Raw genomic sequence first — 19,583 nt, forward strand, 5'->3', positions numbered from 1 at the left:
GGGAACCAGAAATTTAGAGAGGGGAGGGTCATCTTGGTCCTTTCTATCTTAAATTTTAACAACCTTCTCAATTAGAACTGAAGGGTTTTACCAAGGGGCCACCAAAAAATTGCCTCACATCCTCAGTGACCTAAGGACCTCCCACTAGACCTCACCTCTCATAGCTTTCCTCAGCTTCCAACACCACCATCCTAGGGATCAAACCTCCAATTGCAGTAGAATCCTAGGTGACAGCTACACCAAAACCATAGGAAGTCCCAACTTAATGTGATACTGGGAGAAAAAAGAGAAAGTTTTTAAAAAGCATCGCTTAATATGGAAGTTTCACAAAACAGTACCTGCATCTTAGCTTTATGTTGATGTGGTGGTGTTCTTGGCATCCAGAGTAATGGAATGACGATGTTAGTTAATGGTATTCTATCAAAGACAAACATAAAAAGAGCTATCAGTCAGTGTATTTTTCTCTAGTAAATATAATGTTGCAGTGCTTGCTAATTAAAGACAATCAACCCGGAAGGTGTTATACTAACTGGAAAATATTCATCTTGCTGCTTGTTGCCTTATTTCATGCAGTTCTGTGTATCATCATTATGACTTCCTCTCCCTTTCTCTAGGGAAATTTACAGCCATCACTTAGAGCTTTAATGAGCTTATATAGCTTTGCCATGGAATCAGTGACAGGGAGTATCAAAAAATCTGCATGTATTATTTTGGTAACTTGTAGCAAGAAGAAAAAAATGTCTTTTTTGGGGACCCAGTTAGGCTAATTCAACTTACCTCAACCAAGAACTGGTTTTTTTTTTCATTAAGGAGGGCATGAGCAGTTTTGTCCTATGTAAAATAGAGGGTACACCTTTTTTTATTTATTTATTTTTATTTTTTGACAGGCAGAATGGACAATGAGAGAGAGACAGAGAGAAAGGTCTTCCTTTACCATTGGTTCACCCTCTAATGGCCGCCGCAGCCGGTGTGCTGCGGCCAGCGCACTGCCGCTGATCTGAAGCCAGGAGCCAGGTGCTCCTCCTGGTCTCCCATGTGGGTGCAGGGCCCAAGGACTTGGGCCATCCTCCACTGCACTCCCGGGCCACAGCAGAAAGCTTGACTGGAAGAGGGGCAGCCAGGATAGAATCCGGCGCCCCGACTGGGACTAGAACCTGGTGTGCCGGCGCCGCAGGTGTAGGATTAGCCTATTGAGCCACCGCGCCAGCCAGGGTGCACCTTCAAGTAGCTTTTGTAAGAACTGAAATGCGCTTGACACAAATCATTGGTATTATATCGGGGGACTCAAAAGAAGTCACAAGAGAAGCTGCCTTTGGCTTGAGCCTTTTAGAGAAATTGTGCTATCAAAATTCCCACATGAAATGCAGAATAGCAAACTCTTTTAAGGAATAAATCTCATAGAGTCAGAGCTGGTTGAAACTTTATGTATTAGTCAAGGTTCTCAAGAAAACACAGAATTGATAAGATATGAATAGAGATATATGAAGGGAGATTTATTTATGGCAACAGAGAAGTCCCAGGGCAGCTTAACTGCAGGCTGGAGACCCTGGAATGTCAGTAGCATGGCTCAGTTCCAGTCCCAAAGCAGTGGGTGTAGTTCTCTCAGTTTGAGGCCCAAGCCCAAGTGCCAGCAAGGGGACTGCTGCCATAAGGTCCTGGACTACAAGGATCAGAATCTGATGTCCAAGGCAGGAGTCAGGCAAGTCATAGCTCTCAGAGAAGGTAACAGTGCATCTTCTGCACCTGGTTCCTCCAGATCCCTAGCCAGTTGTTGGTGCTTGCTTTCCCCAAAGCCAAATCTGCCCACCTAGTCCGCTCAGATTCACACGCTCATCCCATTTGTATACATCCTCATAGACACATTCAAAATAAGGGTCTCCCTTTTTCTGAACTGAGTATTCCTTAATCCATTCAAGTTGATGCTATAAAATCAACTATCACACTTTACGAGACTTTGTATTCAGATTTCATTGGAGTTTCCTGACATCTGAGTCTGATAGAAATGAATTTATTTTGGGATTCATAAATATTTTCAAAAACATTCTCGTATTTAAAGATTGGATTACATTAAATTACATTACATATTTAAAGATTGGATTACATTAAAAACCAAACAGAAAGTTATCTTGAAAAATCTTGAGCTCTGTAGAGTCTGGGGCCCTGTTGCATGGTGGTTATCATCTAGAGCTGTCATGTCTTCACTGTGTTCTTAACATTCGCTAAATGTATGCAGTTCACTTGAGTAGTCTTCTAGCCCGCTGTGGACATTCAAATTTGAGACATCTGTTCTAGTTTAATTTCATCACTGTACATATTGAAATACTGACTCCTGAAAAAGATTGTCATTTGCCAATGTAACTTTCATTACATGTACATAACAGATTCTGTAAGAAACTGACTACAGTGCCTGGCACATGTGTAGTTCTCAACATGTTTTGTCTCATCGTTGGCAACAAAGGCAATAGAAGAAACACTTCTCTTACTGGCCTGCTTGTTCCTTTTTTTTTTTTTTTTCTATGAACATTTATCAGGCAACATTCATTTGCCAATCACTGTGCTATAGAGAACAAAATCAGATATTATGCCCACCTTTCAGGAACTTTCACTCTTTGGGGCAGTAAAAAATATAAATAAAAAAGCACACAAAATCATTTAAAATTGAAACTGTGAGAAATGCCATCGAGTAGACATATATTAGGTGATTTGAAAAAGATAGGTGAGAGAAGGCTTTTCTGATGAGAATGTGACTTTCAAACTTATAGCTGAAGGATGTGGTGAAGAATTACCCTGGGGTAGGTTGGGGGAGGGGAGTGGCAGGGAATAAGTTATACATTCCTTGCAGAGGAATAATTAGGAGCTAAGGCACTTCAGAGAGGAATCTGAAGGAAAGCATACGGGATTAAAAGAAGACTGGTGGGCTGGATTTAAGAGGGCAAGAGAGTGAAGCTGGAGAGGTAGGCTGGTTTTAATTAATTTGAAAGAATTAACATAGTCTGTCAAAGACAAAGATTTTACATCATGAATGATCCCTGTCTTTTGTTATCAAAGATATGAACCATGCATCTACTTTTTTTTTATTTGACAGGTAGAGTTGCAGACAGTGAGAGAGAGAGACAGAGAGAAAAGTCTTCCTTCCATTGGTTAACTCCCCAAATAGCCACTACGGCCAGCACTGCGCCAATCCGAAACCAGGAGCCAGGTGCTTGCTTCTTCCTGGTCTTCCTTGTGGGTGCAGGGGCCTAAGCACTTGGGCCATCCTACACTGCCTTCCTGGGCCACAGAGGAGAGCTGGAGTGGAAGAGGAGCACCGGGGCTAGAACTGGTGCCCATATGGGATGCCGGCGCCACAGGCGGAGGATTAACCAAGTGAGCCACGGTGCTGGCCCCTGCCTCTACTTTTAAAAGTAAAATACAGTTTACGTGAAGTAACTGTTTCTTACAAATCAATGATTATTTTCACATAGCCTTATTTTAACAAATGAGTAGTTAATAACTATGCTGCTTGGTAGGAAGCTTTGGAGTTTATCCACATATAATAGTTTCATTTATGTGATGGACTTAATGATTAGGAAGAATAGCTGAGTGATTAGCATCATCTGTGAAAAAGAATTGTACTATTGTGAACTAGGTACAATTAATTTCATTTAACATATATTAAATATTGTTTTGTGGAATGAATTGTGTTTCTTGGATTATGAAAAAGATGTACAAATGACTGATTTATAAATTTCTGTGTTTTCAGAATATATCCCAACTCTTACAGAATTACTGTTACTTTGGAATGATTTTTAAGTGGTAGTAATATTTTATTTGATTTCCCTTGTGATATTTTCTTCAAAAGCATTTTATGGAAATATTAACAAATATTTCTCAGTATTTTTCCAAGTTGGAATTACTTGGGAATAAGTATTTAAATTCTCTGTTACCTTTTTTACAGTCAGAAACTTATTTGAGTCCTAATGGTTCACCTAACCATGGTGACTCTATCTGGGGGGTGAGTAGTAATTTGGCCTATTTAGAAAATGGTCGTGTTCTGGTACTGTTTTACTTGCAACCAGTCTGGTTCAATTCCGGGAAAACAAGTCAAAGAGAATATGAAAACTCATATAGTGATAACTAAGAGATATCATTGAACAGCACTGTTGGATGTCTTTGTCTCGGCAGTTTGGTAGGTATGGATTGAGAACTGTACTGATGAGAGTTGAGTTTATTTCTTACTGGGTGATATTTTTCCTACATATCCTTATCTTACTATTCTTCTAAACAGTTTTTAATGAGACTTCTGTTGGAGGCTGTTTGGAACAGTTTAGTTCCAGAAAAATCTACATTTTCTTCCAGTATTTTCCTTTGAGCTTTCTTTTTTATCATTGCTCAATTTTTGTTTTCACCTTTGGCAAACTTTTTTTTGTTAAGATTTATTTATTTATTTGAAAGTCAGAGTTACAGAGATGCAGAGTCAGAGGGAGAGAAAGAGAGAAAGTCTTTCATCAACTGGTTCAATCTCCAAATGGCCCACAACAGTCAGAACTGTGCCAATCCGAAGCCAGGAGCCAGGAGCTTCTTCCATGTCTCCCATGTGGGCAAGGGGCCTAAAGGCTTGTGCCATCTTTTACTGCTTTCCCAGAACATAGCTGAGAGCTTGATCAGAAGTGGAGCAGCCGAAACTCAAACTGGTGCCCATATGAGATGCTAGCACTGCAGGTGGTGACTTTACCCACTATGCCACAGCACCAGTCCCTCTGCATACTTTTGAACATATTCAGATCAGTTGACCAGTGTAACATGTTTTTCTCTTTCTTATTTCTTCTAGGGAGAGTAGTTACTAGAGAAATAGATCCCAGTCTACAAACAACAGAGGTAAGTTAAATATATGTGTATTAATTTCTCTATAAATGAGAATAAACAAGATATGGTTAGAAGTATAATCATATGAATAATTAAATCTTTATACTTCAAATATTTATTCACATTACTTATATTTTTTATCTGTAACATTTTTAGTAAGGAAAACAATTTTCTATTTAATGCATATTTAATGTAGTATCTTTCTAGATGTTGTAAAGGCAAAAAACATAAGTTTGAATTTGTTTTGAGACTTCCTGTGAAATAAACCCAGATGCAGGGCTTTGATATACAAGCTAATAGTATTGGGCTTAAAGAATTTGCTATAGTTTAAATAGTTTTTTATATTACAGCATTACTCAGTGATAGTGCTTATTGATGACTCTGCTGGGGGTCAAGTAATTCAAATTGAATGTAGTTACATTAAATAAAACAATAAATCATTACATTAAGTACAGGCAGTGCTTTGTCTGTGCAGGTTGTGTATCTGTAGATTGAATAAAATGAGGGTCAAAAATAGTTTTTAAAAATTACAGAGGTGAGGCCAGTGCTGCGGCTCAGTAGGCTAATCCTCTGCCTTGTGGAGCCGGCACACCGGGTTCTAGTCCCGGTCGGGGCGCCGGATTCTGTCCCGGTTGCCCCTCTTCCAGGCCAGCTCTCTGCTGTGGCCAGGGAGTGCAGTGGAGGATGACCCAAGTGCTTGGGCCCTGCCCCCGTATGGGAGACCAGGATAAGCACCAGGCTCCTGCCTACGGATCAGCGCAGTGCGCTGGCCGCGGCGGCCATTGAAGAGTGAACCAACCAACGGCAAAAGGAAGAACTTTTCTCTGTCTCTCTCTCTCACTGTCCACTCAGCCTGTCCAAAAAAAAAAAAAAAAAAAAATTACAGAGGTGAAGCCGGTGCTGTAGCACAGTAGGTTAAGCTGCCACCTGTAGTTCCAGTATCCCATATGTGCACCAGTTCAAGGACTGGCTGCCCTACTTCCTATCCAACTCCCTGTTAATGTACCTGGGAAAGCAGCTGAAGATGACCCTAGTCCTTGGGCCCCTGCCACCCAAGTAGGAGACCCAGAAGAAACTCCTGCACTCCTGGCTTCAGCATGGCCCACCCCTGGTAGTTGGAGCCATTTGGGGAGTGAACCAATGCATAGATTTCTCTTTCTCTGTCTGTCCTTTTCTCTCTCTCTCATTTTCAAATGAATAAATAAATCTTTTTTTTTAATTTTTTTTTATTTTTTTATTTTTTTGACAGGCAGAGTGGACAGTGAGAGAGAGAGACAGAGAGAAAGGTCTTCCTTTGCCGTTGGTTCACCCTCCAATGGCCACCGCGGCTGGCGCGCTGCGGCCGGCGCACCACGCTGATCTGATGGCAGGAGCCAGGAGCCAGGTGCTTTTCCTGGTCTCCCATGGGGTGCAGGGCCCAAGCACCTGGGCCATCCTCCACTGCACTCCCTGGCCACAGCAGAGGGCTGGCCTGGAAGAGGGGCAACCGGGACAGAATCTGGCGCCCCGACCGGGACTAGAACCCGGTGTGCCGGCGCCGCTAGGCAGAGGATTAGCCTAGTGAGCCGCGGCACCGGCTAAATGAATAAATAAATCTTTAAAAAAACTACAGCTATACTAAACATGTAGATGTTTTTCTTGATATTATTCCCTAAATAATGCAGTATAATGACTATTTATATTGTATTAGATATTATAAGTAATCTAGAGATGATCTAAAGTACATGAGAAGATATAAGTTATATGCAAAAATAACAATTTTATATAAGGATATCCATATGTTTGGGTATCCTTGCCTGGTTATGGAACCAATCCCCAGAGATAACAAGTGGTAACATTATAACTTGTAAAAATATAGAATATTTTTAACCAAAGGCTTTGTTTAATTTATATGAACTTTTAAAATATACTACAAGTTATATTGCTTTTATACAGAGCATAACTTTTCTAATGATATTTCTTTTTTTTAAAAGGTTTATTTTTATTTATTTGAAAGACAGAGTTACAAATAGAGATAGAGCCATACAGAGAGAGAGAGAGAGAGAGGTCTTCCGTCTGATGGTTCACTCCCCAAATGGCCCCAATAGCCAGAGCTGAGCTAATCCAAAGCCAGTAGCCAGGAGCTTCTTCTGGGTCTCCCACACAGGTACAGGGACCCAAGGATGTGGGCCATCTTCTGCTTTTCCAGGCCATAGCACAGAGCTGGATCAGAAGTGGAGCAGCCAAGACTCGAATGGGCACCCATGTGGGATGCCTGCCCTGCATGCCAGGGCTTTAACCCACTGCAACGCAGTGCCAACCCCTCTAATGATATTTCAATAAAATTATTTTTCTAGAAGGCTCTAGTGTGGGGTTTCATAAATGAGTGAGACAGATCATGGACATCTTCACCTGAAGAGTGTGCCCTGGATTGCTTTGGCCAGCACTTTCTATTAGAGGGTATCAGCAAGTCTACAAGCTAGCTGGCACATAGGCACAGTTGATGTACAACTTTAGGTGGGAAAGGAATCCAGTCTGGTGATCCATGACTGGGAACAGAACTGTGGTGTAAATCTTCAAAGACAGGTCCATTCAAATGCTCCTGCAATTAACATCCATTCAGCCCCCTGCTGTCTAGGCTGCCACATTCCTTTAGGGGCAGCTTATGCCCCCCCATTGCCTATTTTGATGAAGATCAGAAACTGTAGCCTTTCCTCTAATTTCATGGCAGTTTCCTGCCTTGAGACACACTCAAGCAGCAGCATCTACTATAGGTCCAAAATTATGCAAGTGGCTGTTACAGATGTAAAATCCTTATGTTGAGTTGAGAGTGTCCAATTAGATATAAACAGTGCCCCAGGTTGGCAGTGTGCTAGTTGGCTGGATAAGCTGGCTCCATAAACTGGTTTACATAAGATTCCTACAAGTTCTAGGATACCTTTAAATGTATAGTGACCAGAATATTGAGAAAAATAGAATATAAGAATCAGAAGATGAAGATCATATGGTGTACTAACTTTTTTAAAAAGATATACTCATTTTATTTGTATGTTAGAATTGTAGAGAGAGAGATCTTCTATCTGCTGGTTCACTCTCCATATGGCTGCAACAGCCAGGGCTGGCCAGGCCAAACCAGGAGCCTGGGGCTTCATCTGGGCCCCCCACATTGGTGCAGGGGCCTAAGCATTTGAGCATCTTCTGCTGCTTTCCCAGGCACACCAGCAGGGAGACGGATTGAAAGTGGAGCAGCCATGACTTGAACCAGCACCCATATGGGATGCCAGAGCCTCAGGTGGCAGCCTTACCCTCTGTGCCATAGCGTTGGCTCATGGTATAGTGGTTTTTACAGTGTAGTATAGAGAATAATAATTATATGAAGACTTTCTTAAAAATGCGGACCCTTGGGCCTTAGCTCAAATACTAATCGATATCTTTGGGGATAAAGGTGAGGAAGTAATGAAGGATGCAAGAGCTTCATGACTAAATTTTATGTAAGGCTTTGTGTGCCTTTGTAGTACTAGTTAAATACAAACTTGAGCAAGTTAACTTCTCTGTACCACAGCTTCCATGAAATAAGATTAAACAATACATAAGAAATTCTCAAATTCTCAACTGTGTTGGCTTTATAAAATTAGTTTTGAGGGCTGAGACTGTGTTATAGTAGGTTGAGCCTCCACCTGCGGTGCTAGCATACCATATGGGTGATCCTTCGAGTCCCGACTGGTCCACTTCCAAGCCAGCTCCCTGCTAAGGTACCTGGGAAATCAGTGGAAGATGGCCCAAGTGCTTGACTCCTGCACCCACAAGGGAGAACTGGGGAAGTTCCTGGCTTCTGGCTTCAGCCTGGCCCAGCCCTTGCCATTGTGGCCATTTGGGGAGTGAGCCAGCAGATGGAAGACATCTCTGTTTCTCCCTTTCTGTTTTCACTCTGGCTCTCAAATAAATAAATAATTTTTTAAAAAATTAATTCTTGCTTATTTTCTAGTGATCGTTACCATAAATTTACTAAATTTATTGTGTCATATATGTATATTAAAGATTTATTTATTTATTTGAAGGTCAAAGTTACACAGAGAGGGAAGGGGAGGCAGAGAGAGAGAGAGTTCTTCCATCCACCTGTTTATTCCCTAGTTGGCTGCTACAGCTGGAGCTGTGCGGATGTGAAACTAGGAGCCAGGAGCTTCTTCCAGGTCTCCCACGCAGGTGCAGAGACCCAAGGACTTGGGCCATCTTCCACTGTCTTAGCAGAGAGCTGGATTGGAAGTGGAGCATCCAGAACTTGACCCAGGGCACAAATGGGATGCTGGCACTGTAGGCGGTGGCCTTACCCGCTATGCCACAGCAGCCCCCCACCACTGTGTCATATAGTTTTAATTCACATGTATTTTCTAGATTTCCACAAAAGACTGTACAATGTTCAATGATGACTTACATTAATTGTAAATAAGAGGCTACTACTCTGGAATTTAGCCCTTTTTAGCATTCATGAAACCACAGAAGATCCTTTGAAAAAATAATATATATATATTTCAATTAGTTTTATATAGTTGAATAAAAAGGTTATGTGAAGTTTATAAAGTAGAACTATATAAACTGGCTTATTATTCTGCCGATTAGACTTTGGCATTGGGATTCTGAATACAGATAGTCTAATTATAAAGCTTACTCTTTAGTCACTCTACAATATTACTTTTTTAAGTATACTATTTTAGGGTCTGATATTGTGGCATAGTGTAAAGCCTGTTCCACTTTTGATCCAGCTCTCTGCTAATGGCCTTGGAAAAGCAGTGGAAGAAGGCTCAGGTGCTACCTGTGTGGGAGACCGGGATGAAACTGGCCCAGCCCTGGTCATTGCAGCCATTCAGAGAGTGAATCAATGGATAGAAGATCTCTCTCTTTGTGTCTCCCTCTCTTTCTCTCTGACCTTAAAAAAAAAAAAAGTACTATTTTAAGAACCTTATGCGCCGGTGCCGTAGCTCACTAGGCTAATCCTCTGCCTTGCGGCGCTGGCACACCGGGTTCTAGTCCCGGTCGGGGCGCCAGATTCTTTCCCGGTTGCCCCTCTTCCAGGCCAGCTCTGTGCTGTGGCCAGGGAGTGCAGTGGAGGATGACCCAAGTGCTTGGGCCCTGCACCCCATGGGAGACCAGGATGAGCACCTGGCTCCTGCCATTGGATCAGCGCGGTGTGCCGGCCGCAGCGCGCTGGCCGTGGCGGCCATTGGAGGGTGAACCAACGGCAAAGGAAGACCTTTCTCTCTGTTTCTCTCTCTCTCTGTCCACTCTGCCTGTCCAAAAAAAAAAAAAAAAAAAAAAAAAAAAAAAAAAAAACAACTTATGCAAGATTCAGTTGTGAAGCCATCTAGTTCTGGACATTTCTTTTTTGGAAGTTTTAAATTATTTCTTCTTCAATCTCTTTGTTAATGATCTGTTAGAGCTTTCTATTTCATGATTCAATTTTATTAGATTATATAGGAACTTATCCTTTTCCTCTACCAAGCATAGGAAACCTTTTCCCTGCCAAGGGCCATTTGGATATATATGATGTCATTCACAGACCATACAAAATTTTCAACTTAAAAATTAGGCACCTGTAGATTTTTTGAATTTTGAGTTCCACCTGAGGCTGCCTTGGCAGGGTCAGACCAAATGATTTTACGTCTCTCATTAGGCCCATGGGCGGGATGTTTACCACTCCTGCTAGGCTATCCAATGTGTTGGCTTAAACTTGTTCATAATAGCCCCTTATGATTTTTATTTCTAAGGCATCTGTTGTAAAGTTTTTACTTTCAATTCTGATTTGATTGGATTCTTCTCTCTTTTTCTTAATCTATTAAGGGCTATGTTGGGTTACTTTTTCAGAGCAGTAACTCTTGATTTTATTTACTTCATGTGTTTTTTCTGTTCTCAATTTCATTTATTTTTTTTTCTGATCTATATTTTTCCATCCTTTTGCTAATCTTTGGTTAATTTTGGATGTGTTTGCTTCTTGAAGCATGTGTTAGACTATTAATTGAGGATCTTTTTTCCTTTTTAATGTAGGTATATATTGTTATGAATTTTCCTCATGGACCTACATTGGCTGTATCCCGTGAGTTTTGATATGTTGTCTTTACATTGTCATTTATTCAAGACATTTTATTTTTTAAATTACCATTTTATTTTTTGACCCATTGATTACTCAGGAGCATCTTGTTTAATTTCTAGTTATTAGTGAATTTCTCAAAATTCCTTTTGCTATTGACTTCTAGTTTCATACTGTTGTGGTAAAAATACAACATGAGATATGATTTTGATCTTTTTGAATTTGTTAAATTTTGTGTGTGTGTGTGGAGGCCTGTGTGATGGCACAGAGGGTAAAGTCACTGCCTGTGATGTCAGCATATTATACATAACACAGTCCTGGTTTAAGCTCAGTCTGTTCCACTTTCTGTTCAGCTGCCTGCTAATGTGCCTGTTAGGGCAGCTGGGAATGAATCAAGTGCTTGGGCCCCTGCAATCCATGTGGAAGAACCAAATGGAATTCCAGGCTTCTGGCTTTGTCTTGGCCCAGTCCCAGCTGTTGCAGACATTTGGGAAATGAACCAGAAGATGGAATATTTTTTTTTCTCTCTGTCTCTCCCTCTTTCTGATTACTTTTGATATATTTAATGTCTGGCTTCCTTGTACCCATCAATAAACAAACCAACTGAACTTTTCTAGGCTAATTGAAGACAATGTTTAGTAAAACTGTACTGAATTCATTTGTTTTCTTATTGGTGAGTGTAGCAGTATGGTAAATTTTTAGAGGTCTCTACTTCAGAACTGAGTGAGCAAGATATTTATTAACTTCATTTGCTTGCTGATATATTTAGGTGAGCTAGTGGAGTTCATTCAGGGGGCCACAGTAGATAGCATCACATACATATGAAATGGGATTTGGAGCATGTATTTAGAGACTGCAGTTTCCCACGATTCTAACCAACAGTTTTGGTATCAATTTAATACCATAGAAGATATTCATCTTTTTGTATTTCTGCATAGAGAACCTAAAGTTTTTATTTTTGAAATTTCAATGCTCCCCATAGTAGAGCTTCACCTGCCCTATTTAATACAGTAGTACAAAAATTGGCATGTGTTCAAAATTATGTCTTCATCCTCCTTAAGAACACAAAGAAATAGTTTCTTTAACCAGTCTACTGTTGATGGTCATTTGGGTTGATTCCAGGTCTTAGCTATTGTGAATTGAGCTGCAATAAACATTTAGGTGCATACAGCTTTTTTGTTTGCCGATTTGATTTCCTTTGGGTAAATTCCAAGGAGTGGGATGGCTGGGTTGTATGGTAGGGTTATATTCAGGTTTCTGAAGAATCTCCAGACTGACTTCACTAGTGGCTTTACCAGTTTGCATTCCCACCAACAGAGGGTTAGTGTCCCTTTTTCCCCACATCTTGCCAGCATCATTTGTTGGTAGATTTCTGTATGTGAGCCATTCTAACCCAGGTGAGGTGAAACCTCATTGTGGTTTTGATTTGCATTTCCCTGATGACTAGTGATCTTGAACATTTTTTCATGTGTCTGTTGGCCATTTGGATTTCCTCTTTTGAAAAATGTCTACTGAGGTCCTTGACCCATCCCTTAAGTGGGTTGTTCATTTTGTTTTTGTGGAGCTTCTTGATCTCTTTGTAGATTGGTTATTAAGGCTTTATCTGTTGCATAGTTTGCAAATATTTTTTCCCATTCTGTCGGTTGCCTCTTCACTTTCCTGACTGAAATTATGGGACATGTACTCTATAGAATACTATATAGCAGTAAAAAAAAAAAAAAACAAAGAAATCCTGTCATTTACAACAAAATGGAGGAATCTGGAAAACATCATGCTGAGTGAAATAAGCCAGCCACAAAGGGAAAAATACCATATGTTCTCCCTGATTAATAACAACCTACCAAGCACCAAAAAGGAAACCTGTTGAACTGAAATGGACACTATGAGAAACAGTGACTTGAACAGCCCTTGTCCTGAATGTTGATGAACAACTTAATACTTTATCCCTTTTAGTATTTTTTGTTCTACTTAATACCATTGGTTGAACTCTTTAATTAACACACAGTTATTCTTAGGTCTTTAAATTTAACTGAAAAGTGATCCTTGTTAAATATAAGTTTGGGAATAAGAGAGGGAGAAGATGTACAATTTGGGACATGCTCAAGCTGACTTGCCCCAAACAGTAGAGTTAGAAATGTGCCAGGGGACTCCAATTCAATCCCATCAAGGTGGCATGTACCAATGCCATCTCACTAGTCAGATCTGGCTGATCTGAGATGGCATTGGTACATGCCACCTTGATGGGATTGAATTGGAATCCCCTGGTACCTTTCTAACTCTACTGTTTGGGGCAAGTTAGATTGAGCATGTCCCAAATTATACATCTTCTCCCTCTCTTATTCCCACTCTTATATTTAACAGGGATCACTTTTCAGTTTAGTCTCAACACTTAAGAATAACTGTGTATTGATTACAGAATTCAACCAAAAGTATTAAGTAGAACAAACAAACAAGCAAATACTAAGAGGGATAAAGTATTAAGTTGTTCATCAACATTCAGGGCAAGGGCTGATCAAGTCACCGTTTCTCATAGTGTTCATTTCACTTTAACAGGTTTCCTTTTTGGTGCTTGGTTAGTTGTCACCGATCAGGGAGAACATATGATATTTGTCCCTTTGGGACTGGCTTATTTCACTCAGCATAATGTTTTCCAGATTCCTAACAGGTTTTTCATATGGGTTGAAGGCACCCGGGTACTTGAGCCATAACCATCTACCTCCTAGAGTGCACATTAGAAGGAAGCTAGAATGAAAGCAGGGCCAGGACCTGAATCCAGACTCTTCAAAATGAGATGCTGGTGTCCAAACAACATCTTAACTTCCACAACAAACGCATGCCTCCCAAATATCATTGATTACCCAAGATATTTTTTGGTAATTGCCTTGGTATTTTAAATAATGATTATGGTAATCGAAGATTGGAGACAATTCATGATTTAAAAAATTAAATGATATTTTCTCTTCTAGTATATTAGGAAGTCATGAGATATTTTTAAAATAAACTCTGTGTAAGCTTTCTATACATATATACATAAACTTTTGCATATGTAATATCTGCATCATCTCAGTATAATTATAGTAATTCTGTTTTCTTTGCCTGATCAATCAACTATCAAGGTATACATAACAGCGTATCCATTTTACTCTGTATTTTTATTATTCCAATGTTTTTCTTCATTATCATTTTTTCTCTTTCCTTCTTAATTAAGTTCCACAAATATTTATTATTTAAAGCTATCCTTTAAAGGATTTAGGGAGGAGAGGGCATATGACACAGCAGTTAGGATGCTGCTTGGGTTGCTCACATCTTATGATGGAGTGCTTGGTTCAAGTCACAGCTCCTCTAGCTTCCTGGTAATGTGCAACCTAGGAGGCAGCAGATGATGACTCAAGTACTTGGGTCCCTGCTACTCATGTGGGAGACCTTGATTGAGTTCCAGGCTTATAGCTTTTGTCTGGCCCATCCCTGGCTGTTGCAAGCATATGGGGAGTGAACTAGCAGATGGAAGATTCATATTCTCCCTCTCCTTCTCCCTCCTCCTCCCCCCCCTCCCCATCTCTCTCCCTCCCTTTTAAATAAAGTTAAAATAAATAAAATGTTCAAAAAGGAGTTCTGGGAATTTGAAGTCTCTTGCCCATTGGCTATTGGTTTCTTTCAATTTTTTCCCCCTCTTTCCTCCTTGCTACCTCTCTCCCCTCCAGGATTGAATATCACACACACAGATAAACAATTATAGAGTGATCATACTAAAGTTTGTGTATATGTTTCTTGGAATCTTTAATTCTGGGTAGGAAATCCTAACTCTCTATCGGTTGCTTCACAGCCTGCAAAATGGTACAATTTGTTCCTGTGGCACCATCTTATGGTAAAAACCAGCGCTGAATGATGCTGCTTTTGCTCTGGATGGCTGCAGCAATAGCATGGGTCATTTTTCTTCCAAGGAGTACTGTTGATTTGTTGGGACTTTCTCACTGATACCTAGTTCCCAGGGAATTGAAGTTTCAGAATAATGATTCTTAATCTTTTTTAGATCTGATGGAATCTATACCGTCTTTCTAAAAATGTACATACACACACACACACACACACGCACACATGCACAATCTATATAGCTTCAGAGGTTTATCAAGCCACCAGGAATATAGATTTATGTATCTAAGAATAACTACATCATTCAGAGAAGCCACTCAGATGTTTGTTCCTTTATAAATAGGCATTTCTAAGCACAAGTTAAATATGAGCACAAATACTCATACTATAAAATATGATCTAAAGATATAAATGGCATGTTTGGAGCCCAAAAAAAGCACAATGTGTTTTAATAACATTCAGTTATATATAACAGAAGTAAGATCTTTCTGCCCCAGTTAACTGGTTTTTAACTGTCTTAAGACATGTACCTCATGGTGATTTACAAGGTTACTGATGTTTCTTTTTCTTTATATTAAGAAAAAAATTCACAGCTTAAACTTAAAATACCACATAATGATAGAAGTTTGGGTCATCCTAAGTCATCCTGGTTCTAAGGAACAAAATAAATATACTCATTATTATTGTACACTCAGGAAAAGAATTAGAATCCCTATTCTCTTAGGTATTTTGTTGAGTCTTTGTCAAAAATGGAGTGTAAATTTTGTCCCCTTTGCACATCTTCAATCAATAGTACCACCCTTCTGGATCACAGTTGAGCTTGTTTGTATAATATGATCACTTATAAATATGGTAGATGTCAAAATTCTTACATACATGCACACAAATATGGCTGCTACAGACATAGGGCAAGAGAACTATTGCTTTTTCCTTCTGATTTTGTATTTTGAGTAAATATAGTCAAATTAGAACCATTTGTTCTAATTGGCTTCCACAAATTGATGAATTTCATAAGATAAGCTAATACTATGATGACTTACAAGAATGAATGGTTTTGTTGGTTTTGCTTTGTTTCCTTTTCTTTTCCAAAGTGATTTTCAATCAAACTTATATGTAATAATAGCTGTTACATAGATATAAAATACCACAAATTGAACATGACCACAAATTGAACATGAGCTTCCTAACTTATTCATACCTGACTGACTTACATCCGCTGTCTTTTATGGGAGATCCATCTGGCCTGACTTAGGTGAAAAATGGTATAGAATACTATAAAACAATACTTACAGACATAAACTATTAGAAATACCAGTTGTGCCTGGTTGCTCCTCTTCCAGTCCAGCTCTCTGCTGTGGCCCAGGAGTGCATTAGAGGATGGCCTAAGTCCTTGGGCCCTGCACCCACATAGGAGACCAGGAGGAGCACCTGGCTCCTGGCTTTGGATCAGTGCGGTGTGCCCGCTGCAGCATGCCAGCCGCAGTGGCCGTTGGGGAGTGAACCAACGGAAAAGGAAGACCTTTCTCTCTGTCTCTCTCACTGTCCACTCTGCCTGTCAAAAAAAAAAAAAAGAAGAAGAAGAAGAAGAAGAAAAGAAATACCAGTTGTGAAGATTAAAATCATCGAACTTCCTATTCATGGGTTAGCTAAAGCAATTGGAAAGGTGCCTCATTGACATCCAATAAATCATCTATTTCTGTAATTCTATGTGCCACACTTAGGCTATTATATATAATATATATAATATATTATATTATAATATAATATATATTATACAATATATAATATAATAAAATATTATTATATAATATTTTATTATATCATATAATTTTTATAAATATATTTTATTATATAATATAATTATATTATATAATAATTATATATCTTATTATAATATATTATTAATTATATATAATTAATATTAATCAATTAATTAATATAATTAATATATAATTAATATTATATAATTATATAACATATAATTATATTATAATATATTATAATATATTATATATAATTATATTATATAATATATTATATATAATATAATATAATAATATTAAGTATTACATATTTTATATTAACTGTGAAAAGCCAAATCAGCCACACATAAAATTCTTTTAGGAGTTCTCTAGTGTTTTTGCTGTTTTGAAAGAGAAATAATTAACAGGCAACACAGCATATGAAATTTAAAGTTTTAAGTTTAGTTATTAAAGCAAGCGAATTTGTATAGATTTAAACACAGGATTGATTTTGTTTCACATGAGAAATCAGTGTTAAAGATTAATTTGCATGAGTATTTACTTGCTATAAGACCAACTAGCAGGCTCCCAGCTTTCTAATCTTTAACTGCATGTTTATTTTGTTTTATTGGTGACCAAATTTTAGATAATCGAGCCTGCATTGTGGAACAGCAGTTTAAGCCACTGTTCACAATGCTGTAATTCCCTATTGGAGCAATGAATCCTGGCTGTTTCACTTCTGATCCAGCTTCTTGCTAAAGATCCTGGAAAGGCAGCAAGAAGGTGGTCCAAATACTTGGATCTCTACCACCCACGTGGAAAATCTAAATGGAGTTCCAGGCTCTTGGATTTGACCTGACCCAGCCTGGGCTGTTGCAACCATTTAGGGAGTAAAGCAGTAGAGAGAAGATATTTTTCTCTCTGTGTCTCTCTCCCTCTTGCTCACTCTCTCTGTCAGTCTGCTTTTTAAAGAAATGAAATAAATCTTTAAGAAAACAAATATTAGGTAATCATTTCCATGTTTTTTGCCACTTGAGAATAAAAATAGAATTTAAAATTGTGCCATTTATGTCTCCTACAGTTTCAAAAAAAATGAGCAAAGCAAAGATTCTATCTTCTTCCGAGATGGGATTAGGCAAATTGATTTTGTACTTTCCTATGTTGATGACTTAAGGGAAGATGCAGAAATAAAAGCGGTAAGTGCCTATGTGAGAAACACAAGAATAACAAAAAGAAGTATATTCTATATTTTGATGTGGATATTCACATTGAATTACGTTGTAAAAAGTCAGAGACTTCCGAAGTGTTATTGAAAGCTGAAACTGAGTGAAAAGACTACAAAATAGGCAGCCGAGTAATGAATGTGTGATGCCAATTAAATTTACTGGATGTTTTAGAGACAAAGTCCTTTTACTTCTCCTCCAAGAAGCTGAGGTATTTTAGACAGCTCACATTAGATATTAAGTGTGGCCACCAAATTGCGGGAGTTTTTGAAAATAATAAAAATCTTTTCAGTGAAAATACTATTTTGAAATTGTAGGATGAATTTATCCAATCTGCAGTGGACTTTGTATTATATTGTAATTATGATCCTATTTTATTTTCATTATGGCAATTGACACTTTCAAAGCTGATATTCTTTGTTCACTTTTATTTATTTTTTAGAAAGCTTTTACTTAATAAATATTAATTTCATAGGTACAGCTTTAGGAATTCTTCCCCATACCCACCCTCACACTTCCACTCCCATCCCACCTTCTGCTCCATCTCCCATTCCATTCTTCATTAAGATTCATGTTTAATTATCTTTTTATACAGAAGACCAACTCTTTACTAAGTAAAGATTTCAACAGACACAGACACACAAAGTATAAATACTGTTTGAAGACAAGTTTTACTGTTAATTATCATAGAACAGCTCATTAAGGACAGAGGTCCTACATGGGGAGCAAGTGCACGGTGACTCTTGTTGATTTAACAATTGAAACTCTTATTCATGATGTCAGTGATCACCTGATGCTCTTATGAGCCGCCAAGGCTATGGAAGCCTCTTGAGTCCACAAACTCCATCAGTATTTAGACAGGGCCATAATCAAATGGAAGTTCTATCCTCCCTTTGGAGAAAGGTACCTCTTCTTTGACGGACCCTTCTTTCCACTGGGATCTCACTCATAGAGATCCTTCATGTAGATCATTCTTTGCCAGAGTGTATTGGCTTTCCATGCCTGAAATGCTTTCATGGGCTTTTTAGCCAGATCTGAATGCCTTAAGGGCTGATTCTGAGGCCAGAGTGATGTTTAGGGTGTTTGTCATTCTCTGAGTCTGCTGTGTGGCCTGCTTCCCATGTTGCATCGTTCTCTCCTTTTTAATTCCACCTGTTGTTATTAGCAGACACTTGGTCTTATTTATGTGATTTTTTTGACACTTATTCCTATATATATGTTACACGCTTAAAATGATCGCTTTAACTAGTAAGATGGCATTAGCACCCACTTTAATGGAATTAGGAGTCCCATGGCAAAATTTTTAGCTTTACCCTTAGGGGTAAGTCCGAGGGAACGTCTGCCGAACTGTACATCTCCTCCCTCTCTTATTTGGGCTCTTATTTTTTACTGTGATCAATTTTCAATTGGATTTAAAGACTTATGAGTAATTCTGTGTTAAGTAAAGTGTTCAACCAATGATATTAAGTAGAAAAAGAAAAGAGTAAAAAAACTAAAATAATAAACTGATCCTCTAAACTCAAGACAAGGGCTATTCAAATATTTGTTCCTCATAGTGTAAATTTCACTCCTAGATGTTTCCTTTTAGGTGCTCTACTAGTTGTCACAGATCAGGGGGAACATATGATATTTGTCTGTTTGGGACTGGTTTATTTCACTAAGTATGATTTTTTCAGATTCATCAATTTTGTTGCCAATGTCCGGATTTCATTTTTTTTTTACCACTATGTAGTATTCCATTAGTACATATCCCATAATTTCTTTATCCAGTCTTCTGTTGACTGGCATTTAGGTTGATTCCATGTTTTAGCTATCGTGAATTGAGCTGCAATAAACATGGAG

At 38.7% G+C, this 19,583-nt stretch overlaps 1 protein-coding gene across 1 annotated transcript in view; it reads left to right on the plus strand.

Moving 5' to 3' along the window:
• Positions 1 to 19,583, plus strand: part of LOC149127791 (uncharacterized) — a 67,335-nt gene that overhangs the window by 13,108 nt on the left and 34,644 nt on the right. Inside the window, exon 3 of the mRNA XM_089327004.1 lies at positions 4,811 to 4,857. Within this exon, the coding sequence (XP_089183130.1) occupies positions 4,811 to 4,857 (47 nt within the window). The remainder of the gene's footprint in view (positions 1 to 4,810; positions 4,858 to 19,583) is intronic.

This window comes from Oryctolagus cuniculus, chromosome 2, assembly GCF_051225735.1.
Source record: "Oryctolagus cuniculus isolate XC-2025 breed Fujian yellow rabbit chromosome 2, ASM5122573v1, whole genome shotgun sequence".
NCBI lineage: Eukaryota > Metazoa > Chordata > Mammalia > Lagomorpha > Leporidae > Oryctolagus > Oryctolagus cuniculus.